The following is a 27,116-nucleotide window of genomic DNA, read 5'->3' as shown; positions in this document are numbered from 1 at the left end:
ATTCTTTAATACGATGGTTGATACAATGGGGGGAAATTATGTAATATTGCAGAACATGCTTTGCCATTTTACCACATCTTAAATGTGTGGCTTTTATTGTTTGCTTTTTTCCCCCATAGGGAGAACAAGGAAGGTCAGGTGTTCCAGGCTTCCCTGGTGAAAAAGGTGAAAAGGGTAGCACAGGAATTCCAGGAATGCCTGGTTATCCAGGTCCCAAAGGATTACCTGGCATTGCAGGATATCCAGGCAAGTCCTAAAAACATTTAACGTAAAACTAACAAGCTTAAATGTACAGTCAGTGAATCAAATCCTCTTGCTTTCTTTAGGCAGCCCAGGTAGCCACGGAGAAAAGGGTGAAAAAGGACTCTCTGGCTTGGGTGGTATTCCAGGTTTAAAAGGAGAAGCAGGTAAAGAATCCACTTCATTTTTAAAAAGCACTGTTTCAAGTGTGCTTTCTACTTTAAAAAATGACTGAATAGTATTGTGGTCTTCTGTATTTATTTTGTCTCAAAGATTCCTGGTCACATTTGTTCATTTTACAAGTGAAAACTTTGGAGTTGGAGGCCGGAGGGGCATTGCAAGACAAAACCAATCATTTTAAGATGTGGGGGGACTGGTTCTTTAAAGCTGTTTGTAGGACATTTTTTCTTCAGTTCCATTTGTTGCTACCATCATCTTTTTTATTGTTACCAATTACATTTGAAATCCCTCGCATTGACCTTTAGGGCCTGATCTCCACTATGTTACACTGGTGTAATGTCACTGGGGTAAAACTAGTATGCTAAAGTCAAAGTGGAGAGTCAGGCTATATAGGGTGATTGTATGAATTCTCATGGCCCAGTTCTCTCTCTGCAGGACATAAGCACCTCATATTCAATGGGTGATACTGAGGGAGAAGACTCAAGCTTTTCTCATACTTTAGTCTTAGCTGGGTTCACAACTATTACTATAAGAAACTAAAACAGGGATCGGCAACCTTTGGCACATCCCTCGGCCTGCGCTGCTTCCTGCAGCCCCCATTGGCCTGGAGCGGTGAACCGCGGCCAGTGGGAGCTGTGATTGGCCGAATCTGCGGACGCTGCAGGTAAACAAACTGTCCTGGCCCGCCAGCGGATTTCCCTTGATGGGCCGTGTGCCAAAGGTTTGCCGATCCCTGAACTAAAAGGACCGATTCTTCTCTCATACTGGTGTAATTCAGGAGTAACAACAGTGAAGGCAGTGGAGTTCTGCCAATGTAAAACCTATGTAAAGTGAGAACAGAATCAAGTCTATAATGAATAACTGCCATTTTACTTCAATGGGAGCAGCATCATAACCTACGTTTCCATTGAGAGAAAGATGTGTAAAAATCTGATGGCTGGATTATAAAATGGCAATGAATGATTTTTCAGGTGAACCTGGTTCTGAAGGTCCCTCTGGTGTCCCTGGTCAGAAAGGTGAACAAGGTTATGATGGAATACCAGGTTTGCCTGGACCAAAGGGTGACCCAGGTAAGCATCATGCCATGTTACCTTTCTTTTGTATTAAAATGTACATATATGTCAGATATTTATTACAGAAATGCACAGGAAGTGTCTGATTGCACAGTCAAATAAGATGGAGGACCATGTAGTTTTTAGGTACTTACATTGGGAGGATTATATAATGAAGTTTGTATAATGCCTTGCAAACTACTATGAAGCTGGTAATTTGGACAGAAAGTTTCTTAGGAAATTGGTAGGTCTGAATACTGACATTTTCCCCCTGAGAAATTTGCAACAATAATCTTTGAAATATTTCAGTAAAAAAAATTGTTGTTTTTTTATGACAGAAGTTTTGAACTGATTTGTAATGAAAACTTTTACTTCAAATAGACATAAAATGTCATTTTGGTTTTTAAAACAAAAATATGTAAACAACATATCGTTTATATGAAACAGAAAAAAAAATTTAAAAATTTCAGTGGGAAAAACACCTTTTTTCATCAGAATCAAGAATATCTCCTCTTAACTCCCATTGACATACATTGACAAGGACTGCAGCATCAGACTCCTAAAGTTGGCATGGATATTTAAATCCAACAGAATATTATATTCTTCACATGATCATTCCTGAAAAGGTATAAATTGGAGGGGAAAGAACCATGTGTACTGTTAGTGCAGTTTGGACCAAATCTTGAGATCCTTACTCAAAAGTTCAGTAAAGTCAAAAGGGGTTTGCCTGAATAAGGACCTCACAATTTGGCTCTTTATGACTTAAAAAGGAACATGCAAAAAAAAAAAAAAAAAAAAAGACCGAGCATCCTGCATCAACCGAGCACCCTGCATCATCATCAACAAATTATACCTAAAGTAAACAGCATTAATTAGCCCTCACACTAAATTAATCTTCGCTTAGTTCATGTAGCACTATGGAGTCCTGAACCAGCTTTGAGGGAGATGAGTGCCTTTAGTTAGTTGCATTGTGCATCAGTGTTAGCTTGAAGGAAAAACTGTTGCAAAATCTGGCAGTATTTTAAAGCATTTGCTGTTTAGGAAATCTTTTCCCAGAACAAATTTGCTGTGAAATATTGGCGCTGGCTCATCCTTTCTTCTTTATTGGTTCGGTGGTGGCACTTAGGGGCCTCATTCACAGATAGGGCCCCATTGTGCTAGACACAATATAAATACTAACTGAAAGACATTCCCTGCCCAGAAAAAATTGTGCATAAACTGTTCATTTTCAAATGCCAGTGTCTGTTGTTTTAATAGATATTAATTATGTATTAAATGTAACTATTGTCTTGTCTCATTTTTGCTGCCGTTACTTGTAGGTATTCCAGGTAGAGGGCTTCCAGGATTTCCTGGTGCAAAGGGAGAAAAAGGTAATATAAAATAAACAAAGTTTTAAAAACTTAATTCTGTCGTTCAAACACATTTGCAACTGCATTCTTTTATGTGCTCCACTGTTTAAATCTGGAGGCAAAAACTCTGAGATGTCAATCACCAATTTCGATTACAGTAGCAGCATCTTGGACATGAATTAGATATGCCCTAAATAGGTAAATATTCTTAGTGTGGAATTTACTGCAAGCTGTGTTGTGGTGAGATAATGCAAATAACTCCTATATTTGTATTGTGTACAGTGCTTTTGAATTTGAAGTCCTTCTGTTTCCATACTAATTTTGTAAAAATCAAAGTCTAGCTATTTTTCCTTTCTTTAACATTTTATTGTACATATTTTCACCAGCCAATAAAATACATTGAGTGAGCAATTAAAGTTCTAAAATAAGCTTTAAATTACCTATTTATACAAACTTGGGAAAAAATTCATATGTTTTAAATGTCGATCTTGGTAAATCTATCCTCTTCTTCTGAACTAAACCCTGTTGTCCTTACCCAAGTAAAACTTCCACTGCGAAGACACAAGTGGAATTTTGGCTGATTAAGGACTTTAGGATTTAGCTCATAAGAAGAGTTAGGTGTGAGTGCAGGGGATGAAGGTGGTGGAAATGGGTGAGCAATAAGCCACAAACAATTTAGCTAGGCAGACCCTTCAGTTAAACTGACCATTTCTTTTAGCTGATTCATGAAGATCTGGTAGAGAATAATGAAATTTCCAGAAAGAATTTCATTGTAATCCAAATGTCTAAAAGAAGATCAATATAGAAATAAAGGTTATCAGCCCATAATAATGCAAAATGTTTCAATTTATTATCATCCTTTGTCTAACTACTTTGGGGGCTGTTTTAAATCTTAGGTGCAAAAGGTGATGTGGGTTTTCCAGGATCCCCAGGAAGCCCGGGGATTCCTGGTTCAAAAGGAGAAGCAGGATTTGTTGGTCCGCAAGGTCTTCCAGGCCAACAGGGCATTCCCGGATTACCAGGGAGATCAATGGAAGGTCCTAAAGGAGACAGAGGACCCCCAGGTCAACCTGGACTTTCAGGTAAGTGATTAAAAATCTATGAACTGTAAACTATCTAATGTTTATGGTGATGATATGAGTTTATTATTTATTTTTATTACTAGTCTGCACTAAGGATATTAGTGATATCTCCTTTCTATTAATAATATAATTTCATATTGCTTTGTATTAAAGTCTTTATTATGTTTCTTACCTTTTTATAGATTTTTTTAATACAAAATAAAATCTTCCTAGTTGTCCTGGAAAAGTATTCTCCCAATGGACAGTTTTGCAGTGTATCCTAAAAGTGATCTGCCTTTGGGGTAGTTTAATCTCTCCTCTTAGCTCATTCCATCCATGAACCCCCTTGACCCAGAGCACTTTATCTGCAACTCCAATGTGCTTCATCCAGGGTTATATTAGTGGCTTTGTACCAGAGAGTGCAGTTGTCTTGTCCAGCCATGGATGGACATACCATAGCTGATGCTGCTGCGTCCCAGCCTGTTGATGTATTTGAAAATTGGGGCAAACGCCTTGAGTTAGCAATGGAAGTGGATTAGAAGCCAATGGAGATTGTGGAGCACAGGAGTGAATAGCTCATAGCACTGTAGGTTGCCAAGTTCTGTATGAGCAGAAGCCTCTGCATTGCTTCTTTTTCTGCCCCAGATACAATGAATTACAGTAATTCAGTTTGGAGAAGTTTAATATGTGGATCACTATTGCAGATCCTTGTCCAGAGAAAATGTGAAGCCTCCCAGCTTCATATAGCCTAAGGAGAAATAAGGTATTTCTTGATCCTTTCTCAGCCTGCTTCTCCAGTAGCAGTGGTGAGCTCAGCAGGACCCTGAAGCTCTGAAACTATTTGAGCTGGAAACTGACCCATTGGATAAGTAGGTCCATGTCCTAGCTAGCTATTGAAGCATTCCTGCTCCTTGCCAGCTTTACTTTGATCTTGCCCACCTTTAACTTGAGCCATCTGGTCCTAATCCAAATACTGATGTCTTCTAGAAAACAAATTTGCCAAGAAACTTTTCCCCACCCCTCCATTTTAGGTCTACCAGGTCCAGAGGGACCACCAGGATCTCCAGGCCTTGAAGGAGCCAAAGGAGAAAAAGGAAACACGGGTTGGCCTGGAACACCTGGAAGACTTGGAATCAAAGGTGATCTGGGATTCCAAGGCATTCCTGTAAGTTACTTTAACTACCTTAGTGATTTCTCCAGTGTAGCTCAGTAGCACATAGTGGTCATTTTAGTTCTTCCAGTTAATGGATGTATTAATCATAGATATTTCTTTTTCAAACCAATAATACTATATATCCAGAATGCTTTCAGACTCTTTGCTGACTGTGCAAAGCAGGTATCTCAAACTCAAATCACCACAGGGGCCACATGAGGCCCAAGGGCCTTACCAGTGAAACCTTTTCGTAGAACGATACAAAAGTATAGTCAAAAATGAAAAAAATAAAGAGTAATATAGTGTGCTATTAAAAGTAAATCTTTTAAGTTTTTTAAAACTGTAATGAGAAGAGGGGTTTCAATAAAATATAAACACCTGTAACTTATGTGGTCAGTAATACTGATGATGATCTACACCAGGGGTCTCAAACACGTGGCCCGTGGAGTTATTTCCTGTGGCCCGCCATAGGCGCTGACTCTCTCCTGCACTGTGTAACCCTTTCCACCCCCTCCCCCCCAGTCACACCCCAGACACACCCCAGTCACTGCACAAAGTTGAGAGGGAAACTGAGGCTCACCTAGGAATTATAAAAAATTTACAGAAAATTTCCACTTCGTCACAGACACTGTCCAGTGTTCCAATGGAGAGAATTCTGGGCGATGGGGGTAGGGGGGGACTTCTGGGTTTCCAGCACCCCTAACAGAGAGACCCCTGGGCAATGGGGGGAGGACCCCTGGCTGCCCAGCACTCCTTACAGAGAGACCCCGGGGTGATGGGGGATGGTGCCCAGTGTCCCTAACTAACAGTCACAGGGGTCTCAAACATGCGGCCCTGCCCCTGCCCCACCTCTTCCCACCCCTTCCCTGCCCCCATTCCAACCCCTTTCCCAAAGTCCCCACCCCAACTCTGCCCTCTCCCTGCCCCTATTCCAACCCCTTCCCCAAATCCCCGCCCCTGCTCCACCTCTTCTCTGCCTCCTCCCCTGAGCGTGCCATGTTCCCACTCCTCCACCCTCCCTCCTGGAAAGTCCTAAGTGCTGCCAAACAGCTGTTTGGCGGCAGGAAATGCTGGGAGGTAGGCAGAGGAGCGGGGACGCAGTGCGCTCAGGAGGGAAAAGGTGGGGAGGGGAGCTTGGGTGCTGGTGGAGTCAGCGCCTATGGCGGGCTGCAGGAAATAACTCCACGGGCCGCACGTTTGAGACCCCTGTTCTATACCCTTCCTCTCAGTATTTCTGCCTCCTCATTTCTTGAAGCACAGTTCTCTTCAGGTTGTAGCTCATTCTTTCTTCTAGCAGGAAATTAAACTAAAATATAATAAAAATAGGTGAATAAAAGCAGGGTAAGAGAGTAGGCATGGCACCATCACACTCATTGTACAGGATGAAGAGGGACTCAGGAAAGGGGTCATTAAGATCCTAGTGTGGGAAGCAGGATTCCAACAGTGGACTCAGAGGAACAGATTCTTCATAATGTAAAGCCACACTGGATGTTCTTCTGTCTCCAAGGGGCTGCTTCTACAGTGACACTTAAACCCATGTCTTGAATTTTTTAAGCTAGATCCTTGTTGGTCACCAGCTTTCCACTTTCGGAGTAGCTGCATGCCATTAATAACTCTGAGAGACAGATGTTTTCAACAAGCATTGATAGCAAGATTCAAATGTGCATTCTCTTTGCTAAGTGTCCAGAGTGCTTATAAGCAGAACTGAGTGAAAATCAGAATTTCTGTCCCACAGAAAATTCTGATATTTCAACAAATGATTTGTTTCCAAATCAGGACAAAGAATTGAAATTTTTCACAAAATGAAGTTCCAGTCATTTTCAATTAAAACATAACATTTCAACATTCCCAAATCAAAATGTTTCATTTTGGTTTTATTTAACTGACCCGAAACATTTCATTTCGAGTCAGTTAAACATTAAACTGCATCTTCCTATTATGTTGCATTGCCTCAAGGGAGTTGTGGTTCAAGTATCCGATGTCCCTATTCTCATGGACCAGTCTCCCAGGCCAGACTGCATCTCCCATGAAGCACCGACAGCCATATGACTTCTGTGATGCACCATGATGCTAGGTCATAGGGGAAACTGTGTTGCATCCTGGGAGATATAGTCCAGCCAGGGAGGCAACTTCTAGGAGAGAATATCATATGAACTACAATTACCACGACCAATGTACCATCATAGGAAAATGCAATTTAAAGTTGAATTGACTCAAAACGAAACATTTCAGGTCAGTTCAACAAACTGAAATATTTCCTTTCAGGTGGAACCAACTCAAAGCAACATATTTCGTTTTGGTTTTTCTGACAGCAAATTGAAAAACTTCAGCAAAATCAAAATTTTCCTGTTGATTTTGCAGAAACTGCATTTTCTTTTGAAAAATCATTCTGATGGAAAATTCCCAACCAGCTCCAATTGTAGGAGTCAGGTTGGGGAGCACAAGCATACAGTTTGTTTGGGGGAGGTAGCCTGAGACTCCTTGCCTCATGATTCTGACCTTCATTCTGCTGCTCAGGCCCAGGCAGGTAATCGGGCAGTGCAATGCTCAGCTTATGCACAGGCGTGCACCTTTTAAAAGAAAATAATTGATGTATGCCATGTGCTTTTTGAATACAAGTAACCACATAACTTTATTTTGTGAATACCTCCCTTCCCCTTTCTGATGTAATTTCTCCGTGTGTACCCGCCATGGTATCTCTAACCTATTTTGTACATTTCTTAGTGCAAGGACTATGGCCCTGATCCTCAAAGGTATTGAGGTGCCTAATTTCCATTAATTCCAAAGGGATTTAGGTGCCTAAATACTTTTGTGGCTCTGGATCTACATCTGTATTTTCTCTGCATACCTATAGAGCTTTATGCAAATGTTATATTATAATAATGGCTCATGACGACTGTAGTGTTTAGGACTTGTGTTAGCAATTTGTTGTGGGAATCTCTAAGGTATGCTTAGATGATTATTCTGGATCAATTGAAACAGAAACTAGAACGTTAGAGACTAACCAATTTATTTGAGCATAAGCTTTCGTGAGCTACAGCTCACTTCATCGGATGCATACTGTGGAAAATACAGAAGATGCTTTTATACATACAAACCATGAAAAAATGGGTGTTTACCACTACAAAAGGTTTTCTCTCCCCCCCACCCCACTCTCCTGCTGGTAATAGCTTATCTAAAGTGATCACTCTCCTTACAATGTGTATGATAATCAAGGTGGGCCATTTCCAGCACAAATCCAGGGTTTAACAAGAATGTCTGAGGAACGGGGGGAGGGGCGGGAATGGGGTGTAGGAAAAAACAAGGGGAAATAGGTTACCTTGCATAATGACTTAGCCACTCCCAGTCTCTATTCAAGACTAAGTTAATTGTATCCAATTTGCAAATGAATTCCAATTCAACAGTCTCTCGCTGGAGTCTGGTTTTGAAGTGTTTCTGTTGTAATACACTGAAGGATGCTGTCAATAAATTCCATTGGGTAACTAGTGAGTTTACTATGCCTTGTGTGAGTCTTACAGTATGTGGCCTTGATTTTCCTCTAGCACAGGCCTAGTCTACACTACAAAGTTAGGTCAACGTAAGTTGCCTTGCATCAACCTGTTTTTCACATATCTACACTCAAATTTGTCTCCTGCTGACATAAGCACCCTGTTATGGTGATGCAGTAAAACCACCTCCCCGAATGGCATTGAGCTGTAGTCAAAGTACTGTGGTTGACACAGTTCAAGTGTAGACATTGCATGACCTATGTCAATCCTAACAGTCTTCCAACAGTTGTCACACAGTGCCTCACACTGACAGCTCTAGTCACAAATGTTGAACTCCACTGCCCAGGGGTCACGAAGACCAGAAGCCCCTCCCGTCTCTTTAAAATACTGTGTATTTTTGAAATGCCTTTCCCTAATGGCTGGGCTTGGTGAGCACACCTAGCAGCGCTCCCTTGTTGTGTGCAGCTAACCAACCGACTGTGCCAGCTACACGCTCAAGACATACTCCTGCCTGGAGCAGACAGGAGGTATCGGATCACTTGTGGGGAGAAGAGAGTGTTGAGGCACAGCTATGGAGCAGCCATAGAAACATGGACATCTACGAGAAGGGGATGTAGACGAAGGGGTACTACAGGGATCAGCCGCGGGAAAACAAAGGGACTGTGGCTGGCATACCACAAGGCCCAGGAGGCCAACAGTCAATCTGGTGCTGAGCCATAGACCTGCCATTTTATGACAAGCTGCATGCCGTACTTGGCAGTAACCCCACCCGCACCCCGCAGACCACTGTGGATGCCTCAGTGGAGCCTGAGATGTAGCCCTCTGGCATGGACAGTGAGGAGGAGGAAAGGAGATGTGGTGGGGCAGGGCAATTTGGCTATGCCATGAGCTAGGACCTGTAGAGACTCTGCTGCAGCCTAGTCAGTCCCACTAGCCAGGCATGGGCGAGCACAGTGCAAGAGATGGAACCTTGGGAAAGTGAGTGCATGCATTTTCCCTTTTCATGTTTAAATGTAAAGATGGCGCCTGGCCCATCCCAAGTTACTAAAGACATGCATCGACTTTTCATTGTTTTACTTATCTGAGAAGAGGTAGCAGTACAACAAACGGCGGTAGATCTGTTATCTTCTTTTCATTCCCCTGTAGGATTAGGCATTGGAGGCCCTGCAGAGCAGTTTGTTGATGTACAGAGGAATGTCCCTTGTGTCCTGAGAGATCTTGATGAAACTTTCATAGAGTTACTCTGCAGTTCTCTCCCGAAGGTTTCTAGGGATGTCCATCTTCTTTCTTCTTCAGCGGTAGGACACTTTTCCACACCGCTCAACAATGATTTTGGCAGGCACCATTGTAGTAAGCAGGCTAGTGGCATGCGGTCCTGGGTGGCTTTGGGATGCCTGCAAAGGCTGTGTTCTCTGTGCCGCTGTGACACTCAGGAGTGAGAGATCAGCTAAAATCACCACCACCTGTGAAAAATAGTGCCAGTACTCAGTGCCGTTGCCCTGTACTTGTACCCATTGAAATAGGGACCATATTGTTTTATGCAACCGAAAATGTTAATACCCTCCTCCTTCCCCCACCTGGCCCCTCGCAGGCAATACTCACCATGGCTGGGGCAGGAGAGCAGTGCTGTGCAGGGGCACGCCGCAGCTGAAGTAGCAATAAGTATATCTTATTACAGATTATTATGGGAATGAGGGAAGGGAGTTTTGAAGCTTATCTTTCACTTTCCATTGTGACTCTACGTACAATTATACATATTTCCATTTTATCTGGAGCTGCTGCTGTTGCAGCCTTGAGGATTGACCCTCCACACCTGGGGAATTCCTGATCCTACTGAAGAGGAGAAAGAAGAGGATGAGGGATGATATGTTCTGTGAGATCCTGCAAACCAGTGCTGCACTGGACTGTGAACAAAGGGTCTGGTGGGCCAACATGGTAGACTGCATGGAGAGGGATAGAGAGGACAGGAGAACATGGAGAAAAACCCAAGAATCCCTTCAGGAAAAAGAGAGATGCACCAGGACATAATGAGGCTTCTCAGGCAGCTAACACAAATGCTGCTGACCCTAACTGACCAACAATCACAAACTTGCCATCCTTGGAGAACAGTCCATGGAGAAGTCCGTGGTGGCAGCTTCCTGCGCCCCTCAAAAATCCTCTTAGAACCCTGGATCTCATTCCTAGCCCTACCACTCCATGCCAGAGGACAGTAAGGACAACCACATCTTCACATCCATGACCTATGAAAGGCACAGTTGGTGTATGTATCCAAAATGGACTACATTTGTGCACTGAAATGGACAGAACTGCTTGCTGCCTTTCTAAATTTAAAGTTGTGTTCAGTTAATTTATGTTGGAAGTTTGTATTGTCCCTTTTTCTTCACATTGTTTCATTTCACGGCTTTTGTCAGTGGAGGCAAGTCTATATTTTGAAAATAAATTCATTGTTATAGTTCACCCCACATACTGCAGAATGTATGGCAGGATGCAAAGCTCCTAGTACTTGTAAGTGTACAGCACCCCAGAGGTCATAGGTTCAAGGAAACACCCAGTCATAGGTATAAATGTACAACAAGCACCACATAATTCATAGTTTCAGTGAAAGACAGTGTAATAGTTATAAATGTGCAGCAAAACAGAATAATTCATAGGTTCATTATAAGACAAAAATAGTTCTATGTATAAATGTACACGAAGCACAATTCCTAACAGCTCACAAACCTTCAGGGCCAGAGCATAGTCAAGCACAGCACATTACTGTGCCTGACCATGGAAATGCTCTTTCAAAGCCTCCTGTAACCACATAGCTCCATGCTGGGGTCTTGTAATGGCCCTGGTGTTTGGCTGTTCAGAGTCAGCAGACATCTCCTCTACCATTGTGGCAACTACCCCCACCCCCCTTTGCCTCACATAGATAATGCAGCAGACAACAGGCAGCTATAACCATTGGGCTGTTTTTCTCAGTGAGATCCAATCTACCAAACGCACCTTCATCTGTCATTCTTCACCTGCTGAGCTGGTAGCTGAATCTTTCCCTAGTGCTGTCAAGGTGGACAGGGTACAGCTTCATAAGCCAGAGGAGCAAGACTTAGGCTGGGTCTTCCAGAATCACTATTGGCATTTCAACATCACCAATGGCAATCCGAGGGTCAGGAAAGAATGTCCCTGCTTGCAGCTTTCTTAAAGTCTTGTGTTCTGAAAGACGCGAGTGTCATGCACCTTCCCTGACTAGCCTTCAGTGTTGTTGGTGAAGCATCCCCAGTGATCCACCAATGCTTGCATGACCATAGATAAGTCGCCCTTTCTGTTGTTGTACTCTGTAGCAAGGTGGGCTGGTGCCAAAATAGGGATATGCATGCCATCTATCACCTCACCACAATTTGGGAACCTGATTGCTGCAAATCCATCTACTATGTCCTGTCCATTTCCAAGAATCACAGGTCTGCATAACAGAAGACAATGAATGGCCCTACACACTTGCATGACAATAGCCTCCACTGTGGATTTGCCAGCCCCAAAATGATTTCCCACGGACTGGGAGCAATCCAGAAATGTAAGCTTCCAGAGTTTTGATCGCCACTCACTTCTCAACTATCAACACTCTCGCTCTCATTCCGGTGTCTGTGTGCTGGAGGAATGGTGCGAGCTCGCAACACAAATCCGGCAATGTGGCTTTGCATGTCCGAAAGTTCTGCAGCCACTGCTTGATGTCCCAAATCTGCATTATGATGCAATCCCACCAGTCAGTGCTCATTTCTCCAGCCCAGAAGCTGCACTCCACCGTTGGCAGTTGCTCCATGAATACCACCAACAACCTTGTTTTTCACTATGTCCCTCCACAACCTGTCCTCAGAGAAATTGTCATGTCTCCTGTTGCTATAGTTCTTGCAGCTCTGATAGTACCAGAGAATCATGCGGCTTGTATTTGCAACACTCATGAGAATGGTACAGAGGTGTGAAGATCCATGCTTCTGTCAGAGATAGCAGATACCAAACTGTGCTGTGTGGCTTGTGAGATCTTATTAAAAAAAAACAACACATAATTATGGGATATGGATGGCATTATGGGATATGAAGAAAGTTGCATGCTAGGAACTTGACCCCTAGCTCCCAGAGATCCCTAGGTGAGTTATTTATACACCACAACACATTGCAAAAACTTCCCAGAAGGCAATGTGCTAGATGGCTGCACATGGCACACTGGGATACCTACTCATAATGTACCACACTTTGTATTGACACAAATATTCCTGGTGAGTACGTGCAGCACCAATGTAAGCAGTCAAGTGTGCACGAGCATGAGCGATACACTAACTTTGGCAGTTGTATGCTAACGTAACTTGCATTGACCAAAGTTTGTAGTGTAGACATGGTCTTAGACTATTGTAAAACTGGTAAAACCAATTTCACTGGAGTAGTTCATTTACAGCAGCGTATGTGAAAGGAAAATCAGGCCTTGTGTGTTAAACTTCTTCGCTCCTAGACCAGTTCAGCACTGCTGAAAAGACCAAGTTCCCTGCAAGGGAACTTGAGGCTACTGAGTAACTTTCATCTCATTCCATATATGTACTAATCCTTTCTGTGACCTGAAATATCCTATCTTCCCACTGGGGTCACCTGAGGCCAGCACCCTGAGTCTAGGATACTCTGAGTGAGTGCTCTATTTAGTGATACTTGTCCCCCTTCTAATGTTTTTTTCATGGTGTCATTTCCCAAGGCTCAAGGCCATTTGATTTATTAAACTTTTATTGAGCCACCTTATTTTATCCCAGTGTGTTCGCAAGATAAAGCATAGCATAGCACAGATCAACACACAGGTTGTTCTGGCTGCTTACCACAAGCCTTTGTTTCTGAACAAAGCCTTCTCATTTGAGCAATGTAACATTAGAGGAGGACCATCTTTGGATTGAACGGCTTGTCTTTGATTTTAGAAATTACCGACCTGAGTGTTTTTTACAGTTTTCCAAAATCCCACGATTATTTGAGAGGTGTATCATAGCGATACAGGATAACTCATGTCTGTCTTCTTTTTATACAGGGTAGTGCTGGTTTACCAGGAGGTATTGGTCAAAAGGGTGATATGGGACCTCCAGGAGTTCCCGGGTTTCAAGGTGAGGAGAAATATGTAATTTGTGTATAGTTACAAAATTATTGTTCTCTAACTTCATGTAAGGTAGAGGGAGATGGTGCTTTCCCCGCCTCCTTTATCAAAAGAAAATAATCAAAGAATGTTAATCTAGCATCCCACAAATACCGTAGCCTTAACTTTGAAGCTAGTTCAGAAGCCAGAACAAGGATAATATTAATTTCTCAGTAATTTTTTTCCTTTCCTTGTTCTGTAGATTGTACAATTCATGTTTGCTTTTGAAGAAGAATGAAAAATCAATGTCTGTATGTCCTAAGAATAGTCAGGGTTTTCTTTGAGATGTGGTGTGACAGGTGCAAAACTTGAGGCTGCTTACAAGTAGACAAACCTTTTCTATCACTTCCACTATCATTGTTATGTTTATTAACATTTTAAGTGTAAGAAAGAATGCAGCTGTCAATACATTTAAAATGTATCTGAATTTAGAAATCTGAGTGTGAATTTGTCTTCAGTTATCTTTTAATTGAATATTGATGGCAGTTTTATGTGATCACTTCATATGCCCTTTTCCAGCAAACATTTGAAATCAAAGGAACTGCTCATGTGCGTAAAGTTACTCACGTGTCTAAGCATTTGCAGTATTGGATCCATTATTCAGCACACACAGTTTTAAAACAAGAATTAATATCTTAAATTTTCATGTACATTTGACTTCAGGTCCAAAAGGGTCTTCTGGCTTCCCAGGTCTCAAGGGAGAACAAGGTGACCAAGGGTTTCCTGGCTCTAAAGGTATGGTAAGCTTATGTGTTTTTCAGATTTTCAAAATAGGTATTATTTTACCTAACTATGGCATTATATCACCCTTTGCATTTTTTACAACATAAAAAAAACCCCAGAATGTGCAAGTGCGTGAATAGAATCTCAACCTCAAAATGTACAGCCTGTAAACATAATTTACAATTAGATGTAAGCTCTTAGCTCTTAGAGCTAGGTTTCTATCCCAATATATTCGTACAGAGCCTAGCACAATGGGGCCCAATCCTTATTGCGACCTTTTGGTACGAATGACATAATTATTATTTATTTATATTGTCTGATAACAAACACTTCCGTTTGTATTTGCTTCATCAATTTTGACAGGTTTACAAGGTCCACCAGGTCCTCCAGGTCCTTATCAGCTTCTTAAAGGGGAACCAGGTTTACCCGGTCCTGTCGGACCAGTTGGTTTAAAAGGGCTCCCTGGACTTCCAGGTCCAAAAGGACAGCAAGGTGAGAGGGTCTTAAAGTTGCATATAGGTGGTGCATAATGTAGAAAGAAGCTGTGACAGGCTGAGCATTAGCAGGCTATTGTCTGTTCAGGTGCTTCTCCAGCCATGTCTGTAGTGGCTGCTTATAGGAAAGTGATGCTTCTCTTTGAAGTCCCAGTACACAGGAATGCCAAAAGCAGGTCTTCAACAAGGAGTCCCCACTTCCTCTCTTAGCCCAGCATTTCTGTGGAACTGAGCAGCATTTAGCATGAAACTTACATAAAACACCTAAACTGGAAGGTTTAAAATTTTTAAAGAGATTAAGAGAAGCAGGGAGAAAGGGGGCGAGGGGTCAGGAAAGTAGAAGGCTGGCATAAGTGGGCGAGGGCCGGTAGCATTTTGAATTGGCAAGGGGGGGCATAGGAAGCTGCAGTTCAGAAGAGTTCCAAAATCGGTAACATTTTAAAGGAGAAACTCCTTCCCCCTGCTCTCCATTATTTTATATGGAGGTGGTAGGGAAATAAGGTGAAAGATAGTTTGTCGTTTTGCATTATCTATTTAACGTAAATGGCACGATGATTCTTCTTGGTATTGGGGCCATATCTGTACACTGTTGTGAGTTGGTTAAATGGCTGTGAAATCATCCATTGGCTTCACTGTCCAATCAGAATATGGCTTTGGCCAAAAAGAGTCTGTAGCCATGTTCCAATAGTTATCTCAAAGCCTTAATGTCACACTGCACTGTACAGGATCTGCAGAAGAACAGGGTGTAACTGAAATATCAGGAGCAGAGTGGAAGTCCCAGGTTGGTGCTGGTACTGTTAAACTGCATCCCCTGCATACTGCAGACTGGTATTTAAATGAGAGTGAAAACACTCTCAAACAGCTACAAAATAAAGCACTGACCTAACGGGTAAAGCCAAAACCAATTTGGCAAAGACCTAGCAGGGCTGTGAACTTGTTACTGACTTGGGGCTCTCTTTATGGGCTTTTACTTGAAACTCCTTCAGCTTTGTACCCCTGCGGTCATAGAATGAGGAGAAAGACCTGTGCGTCCCTCTTACTGCGCGGACAAATGCTCGCAGGGAATCGGTTGCTGCAGATGTGCACCTTCAGTGGCTATATTTTGATCTTCTCCCATCCCACACCCCTCAACACCTTCCCCCTGCAGGCACTCCCACCTACCTGCTCTGGGTACTGGCATTTACCCATAGGTACTGGGCATGTGCTTTTTTTCTGTACTGCCACCCCATAATCCAAAAAGCAAGAACAAATATGTCTCTGTGATCCAATTGTAATTATTTCTTATATTTCAACAGGAGTGACAGGACCTGAGGGTATACCTGGGCAACCTGGTGTTCCAGGATTTGATGGTCAACCTGGTCAGAAAGGAGAACCTGGTCCTTCTGGTCCCCCAGGTAGGTCTGTGTATTCTTTAAAGACTCTGTTCTTCATTACAAAGGGACTATAAAAGATTGCTTATTAAGAAAAATAAGGTTGGCAGTTGGATAAAGATTGCACAAGAAGCAGAGGCACATAACAAAAACACTTGTAGCATTTAAAAGCACATGGTCATTAAAGGAATTGCTGGCACCTCCAAGAGATCTTTTTGATGTAATTTAGTGACAGATAAGGCTATTTCACATAGACTTAAATGGCCACATGTTATTTGCCACAGCCCTTATAAAAGGTGGAGGTAGATCAGATACCAGATAAAGGAAATACAGTTACAGTGAATATAAAAGATATACAGGTTCAAAACCTCCACCTTTCTGTTAGGGTAGAGCTACCAGTTACAACTGCAGGAGAAGAAGGTTTAGAGGCAATTATTAATAATGAAAAGACTCTGGCTTCAGAGAGATTACCTGTGGAATTTTATAATACCTTTATTGAGTGTCAGGTGTCTTTTTTACATGGCTTAATCTAGAAAAGAGATGACTCAGAAAGGAAATGTTCACAGTTTAGAAATATCTTCAAGATAACAATATATTTAAAAGAATAAATTATTCAGAGTCCTCAAAGTGATAGACTGGTGATCAGGAATCGAGAATTTAAGATCTCTGCTTAGTTTTAACTAAACAGAAGTTAATACGGCACTTTAATTTAATTGATTTTTTTAGCCTAAATAGGACCTGAAAGAGTATTTTTATTTTGTAGAGATTCTGGGTTACATTGGAAGGATCTCTAAAAGTTTAAGCCTGATGTTTAGCAGCACTTTTAAAAGCAAAGAAAGAAATAGAGATTTTGAATAAATGAGAAAATCACTGCACAAGAAGGTGATGAATTAGGTCACCGTTAGGAACACTGTGCTCAGTTCTGGTTGTCTTATTATAAAAATGGTATTACAGAGATGGAAAAGGTACTGCAGAGGATAGCCAGAATGATTCAGTTATTTGCTGAATTTAGTTCTACAGAAAGGCAGAGAGACTAGGCCTCTATTCTTTGGAAAGGAAGAAACCACAGTGAAGTATGTACAGTTCTGATGGGAATAGAAAGGATAGAAGCTACAAGAGTATCTGATTTTCTGTCAATTTCAGGAACTAGGGGTATAAACCAAGCTAGGGGAAAGTCAGGTCCCAAAGGAGTCTAGGCAGAATTTCAGTAGGCAGCACTGGTGGTAGACCATGTATGGAATTCTCCACAGAAGACAGCAACTGGAACAGCTTTAATTAGGGTTAAAGGCAGAGTTAGACAAGTATTTGGAAGTGGGGGGAACATTACAAGAGAGAGTGTGAATCCAGCCTGGGATGCCAAACCCTTATTAATCCCTACAATACGTTCGTTTATGTAAAACATTCCATGATAGAAGAATAGATTGTCTTTGATTGGAAAATTATAAAAATGAAGGTGTGCAGAGGACTATCAGTAAACTAACAAGATTATAAGCAGTGTGTTGTAACTGTGTTGGTCCCAGGGCATGAGAGAGGCAAGGTGGGTGAGATAATATCTTTTATTGAACTAACTTCCATTAGTGAGAGAGACAAGCTTTTGAGCTTACACAGAACTCTTTTTCAGGTCACCTTGTCTCTCTAAGATGATAAGTAATTATTTCAGTTGAACTGATTGTTCTGTACAAAGCACTTGCAATACTGTATGTTAAGAACACAGCATAGTACTTACATACCATGGTAGAGGACACTTTAGAAAAACCTAAGAAAGATAGCTAAGTAGATCTGAAAATAATAGATGATAGCAATCCTAACCAGTATAATACTCTTGCAAAACAATTTCCATTATAATTTCCTTTTTTTCACATGCCTGTAACTTTCTGAAGTTCTGGGGTTGAAATTTCATGCTTGGTATCTGCCCACAGAGGAATAGTTTTGGAAAATATAGACAAAATCCCTTCAGCCATTTGAATCATGAGAGCATAAAGAAACATTTTCCATTTTAAAAATAAATAAAATAGAAGCATCTTTCTTATCCCAGGGGGCTTACTCAAAAATAGATGAACTTTTAGATTTGATGACTGATTAGGCTATAATGAACAGTGTGTGTTCTGCTACGTTTGAAAAAAAAATACATATAATTACAAATACTTGAAAATGCAAGACTCCAAATGCACAGAAGAACATTCTGTGAGTGCACATAGGTTGGACCAGCAACCACTGAAGTCAATAAGACTGTATTTTTTTTACTTCAGTAGGCACTGGTCAGAGCCTAAGGTTACTGGTGTAAATTCATTGACTTTATTTACATTGATGGGAGATCAGAAACATGCCATTAAAGATAGATGTGGTGTCCATGAATTGTAAGTGCAGTAAGCAATTTAGCGCTGTACATTTTTGTAGCCACTCATACCATTACCAAAGTTTGTTAACTGCAGAGGCTGAATCGATGCAGTGGGAGGTGGTGCTAGGAACTTGTGGAGGCTGCATTCCTTGGAAACTTTGGTCAATTTTGTTTGAATGAAGCAACAAAGAAGTTGTGCTGGGAAACATGGCAGACTTTCGTCCTCAGTAACCAATTAACACAATCAGAAGTTGCGGCTTGTAAGATCTGCCAGCAAACTAGTTCTTCACTAAGGATTTGACTGGCTCCACAACACATGAGGCCTCTGTAGCTCTACTCCTCTTAAGCTTAGAGATCCGTAGGATCTGAACTTCTGAAAAACATCACAGGGCATATTTGAATGGAGGCTTCACTATAGCTGTGGGTCAAGGATCTTACAAGTACCATTGACAAAGCCTGGAGATCTTGCCATCTTAATAAAATCAAATCCTTTACGATTGTGCAGCCTGCTTTTCCAGTGCACCAAGCCCATAATGTTAACTGGGGCAGAGGCAGGCCAGGGCCAGAGGCCCACTGCCATGCTCTCTTTCAGGTGATGCTCATCCCTTAAGGGTGGGAGGGGCAGTCTCTGTGCATCCTCAAGCACAGAAGCTATAATTTTTCCCTGGCCCTTGCACAGGGCTGGCACAGGAAAAGGCTCCATCCACCCTCCTACTCTTCCCCCCATCTACACACTCCCAATGAGAATCTGCCCTCTAGTATCTTCTGGTCCTTCTTTCCTCAGAAAATGTAAACTTCCATGTATTATGTATATTGTAAACAACATGGATGAACAAAATGGGCACTTTAACATTGCAAGAGAAACCCTTACTTTACAGAACTTGCTGATGTCTGAGTGCTTATTTTCCCCAGTCTTAATGTTGCATTCAAATTTTTTGTTATTTTTTCATTTCATATGTGTGTAATTTCAGACAGTTCAAATTCTTAACAGTGATTGCCTGGTAAGCAGCAATTCTCTAGTTCCCTTTACTTGCTTTAATTTCAGCTCCATCAGAAATTGGCACACTTTTTCTCTGTAGACATTCTTAAAGACATTTAATAATCATTCAAAGTACTTTGGTTTCCTTCACTTCCATTGTCTAAATTATTTTCCTTTATGTGTTAGAGTTTAAGAAATTAAAGAAAAGTAGTACTGAACACTGCAGAGTAATTTTTCTCCCCAGATAAAACGTTTAACTTTAGTGTAAGGTTAAATACAAAACATTATGCAAATACATAAGGCATAATCATTTGTTTCCTGATAATTTACAATTTTTATCATTGACACTGTATGCAGTCTGCTCAACGGAGTGCCATAATACAGAAGCTGTGTACGTTGAAAATAAATATGCAATTGATGGCTCAGATTGGATTCTCTCTATCAACACTTCTAGAAATAAAAAAGAGGTAAATGTGACTTTCTGTCTTGTAGGTCCGCGAGGAGCCAGAGGTCCACCAGGCCCTGAGGGTTTACCAGGGTCAATGGGCCCACCAGGCACACCATCTGTCGCTCATGGCTTCCTTGTTACCAGACACAGCCAAACCATTGAAGAACCAGAATGTCCACCTGGAACTAAACTGATGTACTACGGCTACTCCTTACTTTACGTACAAGGCAACGAAAGGGCACATGGTCAGGATTTGGGTAAGAAAATCATAAAATAAATCAAATCAAATAAGACGTTAGCATGCATTACTGATGAATGTGTAGTGCAGCTTCATTTAATTAGAAACCAAACATTTATCTTATTCGTAGGCTCGTACTACCCTATGTAGAGCACAGACTGCATAATAATCATACTTACTTATAGATATTGTAGTGCTTTTCCAGCCCTGCACAAACATGCACTAATGCACTAAGGAGCGTGATGGGACACACCCCCACCCCACTGGTAGAAAAGCTTAGGTGCACCTGCAGAACATGCTCTACCGGGAGAAGAAGCGCTTATAAAGGTGAAACTAGCCACAGAAAAGGGGGGACATTTGCCTGGAAGCAGGAAAGCTGCTAGGGACTGCTAGTGATCTCTAGTAACAAGGGGAGCTCAGTCTGAGGCAGTGGCCAGCCTTTCCTTATCCCCCCACTCCCCACACCTTCAACTTTTGGCAGGGGAAGATTGACATTACAAGCTTATTACCGACAAGGGCCCTGAAGGGCTGCCATCAGTGACCTGTGGCAGGACCTGGAAAGCACCTCCAGGGACTACAGAGACAAGTGAACTGTAGTTGGACTCTGAAAAGACCCTGGGAGTGAGCTGAACACCTGCTGGGAATAGTGAGATTGATCACAAGTGGGGCTCCCGTAGGCAGGGCTTAAATTCAGCCAGAGCTGTCCAGAGCAGAGCACCAGCAAATATTTTCAGCACCCCCCCCTGGAATTTTTATAGCAAGTTGGGGGTGGAGGGGCCTGGGGGGCTCAGGAAATTACTCCATGAGAATTTAAGCCCTGCCCATAGGGGACCTAGGGGCAAGAGACTCAATGAGACTACAGCCGAGACCAGAGTGCGGGTCAGCCGACTACAAGGAGACAATGACTTCTTTGATCAGAGAGCCTCAGCCATTCAAGGCATTGCACATTTATAATATATTTGATTGCTAGTTTGGGTAATTACTAGCTAGTAATCAAAATATCATCTTTTTTAATGTAAATGGACTGGTGTTACTAAAAACCCCTTAAGTTTTGCATTCCCTGACTTTTTATATTTAAGTTTGTGACCTTATTGTTGCTTTAATGTATCTTTTGGCATTTGATAAACAAATATACAATTCTAGAAGCAACCATTATATAAACTGGATTACCATGGAGCTGAGGGGAAAAAATTATTTTAAAGTCTGATTGTGGTCTGCCACTGGGATTTATACAGGAGCAAAACAAGCTAGCCCTCCCCTCTCAGACTGATATCAGAACCTCTCTTATGCTCTCACCATCCTGCTGGAGCAAGCCATGAAGTGAGTTTCAGACCTCGGGTTGCCATGTTAGCACTTTAAACATTGTGCATTGTCATCAGAATTGCAATGATTTGCTGTTGCCAAATATTCACTTGAACGGAGTTTTACACATTAACCTTTTTATTACACTTTCAGGCACAGCAGGGAGCTGTCTTCGTAAATTTAGCACTATGCCATTCTTGTTCTGCAACATCAATAATGTATGCAACTTTGCATCAAGGAATGACTATTCTTACTGGCTGTCTACTCCTGAACCCATGCCAATGAGTATGGCTCCTATCACTGGTGACAATATCAGGCCATTCATCAGTAGGTGAGTATTGCTCTTGCCGCATTGGTTATAAATATGCAGAAGACCTATTAAAAATAGAGCTTGTCAAAAAATGTTCATCAAACTTTTTTCATATCACTCAGAATATCCTGATTTTATTTTCAATTAAATGACTGAAAATTTTCCATATTGATTTGAATTAAAATGAAAATATTTTGAGTTCCACTGGAAAAAGTGAGGAGATCCTAAGCCAAAAAATGGTAATTTTGCTTCATATGAAACAAATATATTTATTTTGAATCAATTCATTAAAAAATACGACAGGAAATTTTGAACAGAAATTTTCATTTTTATTGAAAATTCCAAGGGAAAAAATAATTTCTGTTTTTATACTCAGCTCTAATTAGAAGCACTTTGTGGCTCAATATCTTTTCCCTTTCAGAAATACATCAATGTCTGTTTTACGTATCATGCAGTATGCTGGGTTTCTTGCATTGTTTTGGACATTGTTTTGGTGCTTGAATACAACTAGTGTTAGTTTAAAGCAAACAACACTGCAAAGGAACCCAGGTGTAGTACTGTAAAGCAATCATTTACTATTTGTAGAACTGACTCCTCAGCTGGTGTAAACTGATGTAGTTGCATTGAGCTCATTTGAGCTGCGCCAGTTTACACCAGCTGTGGATTTGGTCCTATTTTTTTTTTCATTTACTAGCATAAACTGTGCCCAGATATAACATGCACAAGGCTTAAGGCAGAGGAGATCACATGAACTTAGTGGGCTGCACCACTCTGATTTAATTAGGATTTGACAAAGGAGCTCCCACATCTTACTAAATTGATAATCATGACACGCAGGGGTCAGGCAGGGCCTTCGTAGGTTATGCCTACACTGCTGCTGGAAGGATGTTTCTCAGCTCGGATAGAAAGACACATGCTAGCTCTGCTCAAGCTAGCATGCTAAAAATAGCAGTGTGGCTACAGTGGCATGGGCAGTGGCTCAGGCTAGCTGCCCAACTGCATACTGGGATTGAATTCAGGCAACTAGTCCAACCAACCACTTATGCTACTGGGTCCATACTGCTATTTTTAGTATACTAGCTCGAACAGCGCTAGCATCCGCATTGGGAAACATCCTCCCAGCTGCTGTGTAGACACCCTAACAATTCCTGCTGCTCTCTCCCTACCAGGGAGATGAGTGGGAGTGGAAATTGCTCTGGTGGGCATTCTGGGAGTAAGGATATGACACATTTGTCTATATATATTAGCTATCCAGACAATTCTAAGGTAACATCCCCCATCGTAGGTATCCAGTGTATCAGAGTACTTAATATGGCGGTTTGTTTCTCATATAACAAGCTAAGGGCCAATTTTTAAAAAGCATTCATAAGAATGAAATATCACTCCTTCTGCATGGCAACACAACTTTGTGTGTCCCCAGACTTGGAGTTTTATGTGTAAATTATGTAGTTGGACCCAATTTATACAAATATTACTTCTGTACTTAATTCCCAGGTTTTTTACACCCAAAATGCCTCAAAATTAGATTGCATAGATTTTGGCCAAGATTTAAAAAAAAGAGTAGGGATTTGGGATATCTGCCTTTTTTGTGCCCTATTGGAGATGCCTTAAAAGGATCTAATTTTCAGAAAATGGTGAGTGCCCACCCTCTGAAAACTAAGCCCCATTAAGTTGTTCATGTTAGGCACCCAAAATTCCTTGAGTCACTCTTGAAAATCTTGAACAAAGAGACCACTGTTGAAATTTGCCCTTAAACTGCCCACTATCCTACGCATACAGAGTACCTGTGGTGCTTTATATATATTTGTAGATCTTGCAGCTTTCCCTTAAGCCCTGAGTTCTAAAAGAATCTACTGTGCCAAGAGTTGCCATGGCAGGGTGGTGTACAGTGAAATTATTTTAATATGTTCTTTTGTATCTGTGCATGCTACTGTAAACTCAAAGCAGAAGGCTATCTTCATAGTCTGTCAGTTTCTTTTATTATTTGAGACTGTTAAACCATCATCAACCTGCGTCAAAAAATTGAAAAGATGTAAAAGTGTCACTTGCCTGTCCTGGTTCAAGAGACTTCCTTTGTTCCAAAAGTCATTCACTGATGCACCAGAAATCTCTTGAAGCAAAGCTAGTACCAAGCGCCTTTTACATTCTCTTTTTTTCTCTTTCATTGCTGTGCTTCTTAAAATAACCACGTAGTTTTTGTGCTGGAGTTCAAGGCAGTGTATGAATCCTTTTAAGTCAGACGTAGATGCCTTCACTCTGAATTTCTTTGCTTTTGTGGATTTAACAGAACCCAGCTTATTCTTGCTTGTTATACTTAATTTCTCTGGTGCTCTGATTCTGCAATACAAAGCTGTTCATGTCTAGGTATCTGGTTTGAACCAAAAGGGCCAGTGCTAATTGCTATTTTTAGGGCTGTGCTGCAAGTAAGGAATTAGTGGTCCCAGTCAAATTCCTAATTAGCAGGAGCCCATATGATTATCATTTGCATCATAACTGGCATTTATTAGTACATTGTTTGGCAGTCTTAGCAAAGAGAGAGAGACACCCACCAAGGAGTTACTGTGCCTGAGCCTTCTGCTTATTTTGGGGCTCAGCAGGTCAGAAGTAGAATGTACATACCTGAACTAAAAGGATTTTTGTTTGCAAACCTCTCAGAATGTTGGTTTCTCAGGCCCAGTGTTCCAGTTGGTTGGCTAAGTTGTCCTTTATTCAGAGATAAGGACCCCAGACATAAACAAAAGTCACTTTTAAAGGGAATACATATGAAACCCTCCTCTTTAAATGTTTCACTGGCCTTCCCAAGAAGTCTTCAGTTCCTCCAAGAAGTGCTGGTGTTGTCTCCAGAAGTCAAAAAGTCTACAGCTAAAGCAATTTTTTGTTCCTATTTGCTCCTGGTCTCACCAGACTTTCTTCTAGTTCTTTAGCCATTTTCCCTTCAGTGTTAATAACATTGCACATATGCTGGCTGTTGAAATTTAAAATTTAAAAGAGAAAAAAGGGTAAATTTATTAAACTATTCAGTTTATAATAATAAGGCCCTTCCTTTCCTCTATCCAGTGAAGACCAATAGGATTAGTGTTTCCAATGCTTAACTGTCATAAGAACGGCATGACCAAAGGTCTGACTTTCATAATAGGGAAAGTAAAAAGGACTGGAGTGTTGATCTTGTAAATTCTGTACTTGCTGTGCAAATAACTCCCAAAAAGAGGAAATAAATGTTACTATTCCAAGTACACTGAGTTCCTTGCTGTCATGTTCTTTATAGATGCTCTGTGTGTGAGGCTCCTGCCATGGTAATTGCAGTTCACAGCCAAACAGTTCAAATACCATTGTGCCCTGAAGGCTGGATGTCGCTTTGGATTGGTTACTCCTTTGTAATGGTAAGTGCACCAGGACCTCACCTGGATCAGAAAAATAATTTATGCTGGTGTTTGATATATTCCTGCCTTTAAAAAGGTACTGTCTGCCTGTGCCTTTGCAGGGAAACAAGGGCAGAGTATGAGGTCTCTGCTCTTTTGGTGACTTTAGAAACATGTTGGCTATTTAGTTAATGTGAGAGAATAATTTAGTAACAATTCATTCTCTAGTTTCTAGCAAAGTAATTCCTCTCGCAAAACACACTGTCATTCCCTTGATTACAGCTTCAGCACAAATGCCAAGGACTAAATGAACATGGAAATTAAGCAGACCTTCCTATTGTCCCTCCAGATCAGGGTTGCAGCACCTTCACAGAGCAATATAGAGCCACTGCCTCTGCTCTTCCTGATCTCTCCATGAACAGGGCCTTTGTCTAACTGAATTTTTGATCTTTTGTGCAGTCTCTGGTGTGCTTCAGTACCAAACTTTATCTGACACAGTCTCTGGTAACGCAAGGCAATTCAGTTCTACGGGCCCTAACACCAGTGGATTCCAAGATACCCTCCCTGATTGCCTTCAACACCATGCTCCTCTCAGGGCCCAAGATATCCTGCCCCTGGGACCCATTCCTCCCACTATCCTCCCAGTTTTCCCAGACTCCCACTGCCCCCAACTGGCCACCCATTATCCCAAAGCAGGGGGAAAGAGTGGTAGCAGGTTCTCCACCACATTACTGAAAAGAGGGGAGGAAGTGCATATGGCAAAGTATTGGTTTAAAAGAGTTACAACCTACTGTCAGTAAGAACTTGTCTACATTACCTGCTGGATCAACAGGTAGCGATAGATCCAGCAGGGGTCGATTTATTGCGTCTAGTCTAGACATGATAAATCGACCGCCGAGCGCTCTCCCGTCGACTCCGGTACTCCACCAGGGCAAGAGGTGCAGGTGGAGTCAACGGGAGAGCATCAGCCGTCGACTTACGGCAGTGAAGACACCGTGGTAAGTAGATCTGAATACGCTGACTTCAGCTACATTATTCACGTAGCTGAAGTTGCGTACTTTAGATCAATCCCTGCCCCCCACCCCAGTGTAGACCAGGCCTAAAGAGCTAGATATTTCTAATCTGATGGATTTACTTGCATTTTCCCAGCATACCAGCGCTGGTGCTGAGGGTTCCGGACAAGCTCTGGCATCTCCAGGTTCCTGTCTGGAGGAGTTCCGCAGTGCTCCCTTCATAGAATGCCATGGTCGTGGAACTTGTAACTATTATGCAAATGCTTACAGCTTTTGGCTTGCCACTATAGAGAGAAATGAGATGTTCAAGTAAGTTATAGTTGATTTTTCTTACTAAAATCCATATTCACAGCTCACTATACATCTGTAAAAGCAACAGTGTGAGACTTGCTTTAAGGTAACACTAGAATTGTTCTAGATTAAGTTTAAAAGATGAATAGCTATTGGTAGTCTATTTGGATTAAGATATACAGTTAAAATGTTTGTAAAAAAATGCTTTTTGGGAGAAATAGTGAATATATATTTTGGTAGTATTTACCAAATGAAACTTATTTACAGTATTCCTTTTAGGATGACCTAAGCGTGTTTATACCTCCACCACACCTGTGTTTCACTTGTGTGATTTCAGTTGTAATTGGGATACACTGACATCTTGATAGAAATTAACCCAGAGCATAATCTAATCCCTAGTGGATATTAGCTCATAATAGAACCACTGCAAACTAGCACAGCTGTTGACATCTCCTCAGAAAGGGTATGTCTGCATTGCAAATAAAAACCTGTGCCAGCTGACTTGGGCTCACAGAGCTTGGGCTAATAGGGTATTTAATGGTGGTGTAGACATTCAGGCTCGGGCTGGAGCCCGGGCTCTAGGATACT

At 41.6% G+C, this 27,116-nt stretch overlaps 1 protein-coding gene across 2 annotated transcripts in view; it reads left to right on the top strand.

Annotated features, from left to right (window-relative positions):
• Positions 1 to 27,116, top strand: part of COL4A1 (collagen type IV alpha 1 chain) — a 208,983-nt gene that overhangs the window by 179,551 nt on the left and 2,316 nt on the right. For both annotated transcript variants that reach the window (XM_073349693.1, XM_073349702.1), the window contains 14 exons: positions 120 to 250; positions 331 to 407; positions 1,392 to 1,490; positions 2,792 to 2,842; positions 3,718 to 3,903; positions 4,914 to 5,047; positions 13,562 to 13,634; positions 14,327 to 14,398; positions 14,750 to 14,878; positions 16,176 to 16,274; positions 20,060 to 20,272; positions 21,709 to 21,886; positions 25,131 to 25,245; positions 26,374 to 26,546. In XM_073349693.1, coding sequence (XP_073205794.1) covers positions 120 to 250; positions 331 to 407; positions 1,392 to 1,490; positions 2,792 to 2,842; positions 3,718 to 3,903; positions 4,914 to 5,047; positions 13,562 to 13,634; positions 14,327 to 14,398; positions 14,750 to 14,878; positions 16,176 to 16,274; positions 20,060 to 20,272; positions 21,709 to 21,886; positions 25,131 to 25,245; positions 26,374 to 26,546 — 1,730 coding nt within the window. The remainder of the gene's footprint in view (positions 1 to 119; positions 251 to 330; positions 408 to 1,391; positions 1,491 to 2,791; positions 2,843 to 3,717; positions 3,904 to 4,913; positions 5,048 to 13,561; positions 13,635 to 14,326; positions 14,399 to 14,749; positions 14,879 to 16,175; positions 16,275 to 20,059; positions 20,273 to 21,708; positions 21,887 to 25,130; positions 25,246 to 26,373; positions 26,547 to 27,116) is intronic.

This window comes from Lepidochelys kempii, chromosome 1 (assembly GCF_965140265.1).
Source record: "Lepidochelys kempii isolate rLepKem1 chromosome 1, rLepKem1.hap2, whole genome shotgun sequence".
Taxonomy (NCBI): Eukaryota; Metazoa; Chordata; order Testudines; family Cheloniidae; genus Lepidochelys; species Lepidochelys kempii.
This window is presented reverse-complemented; position numbering and strand designations above follow the sequence as displayed.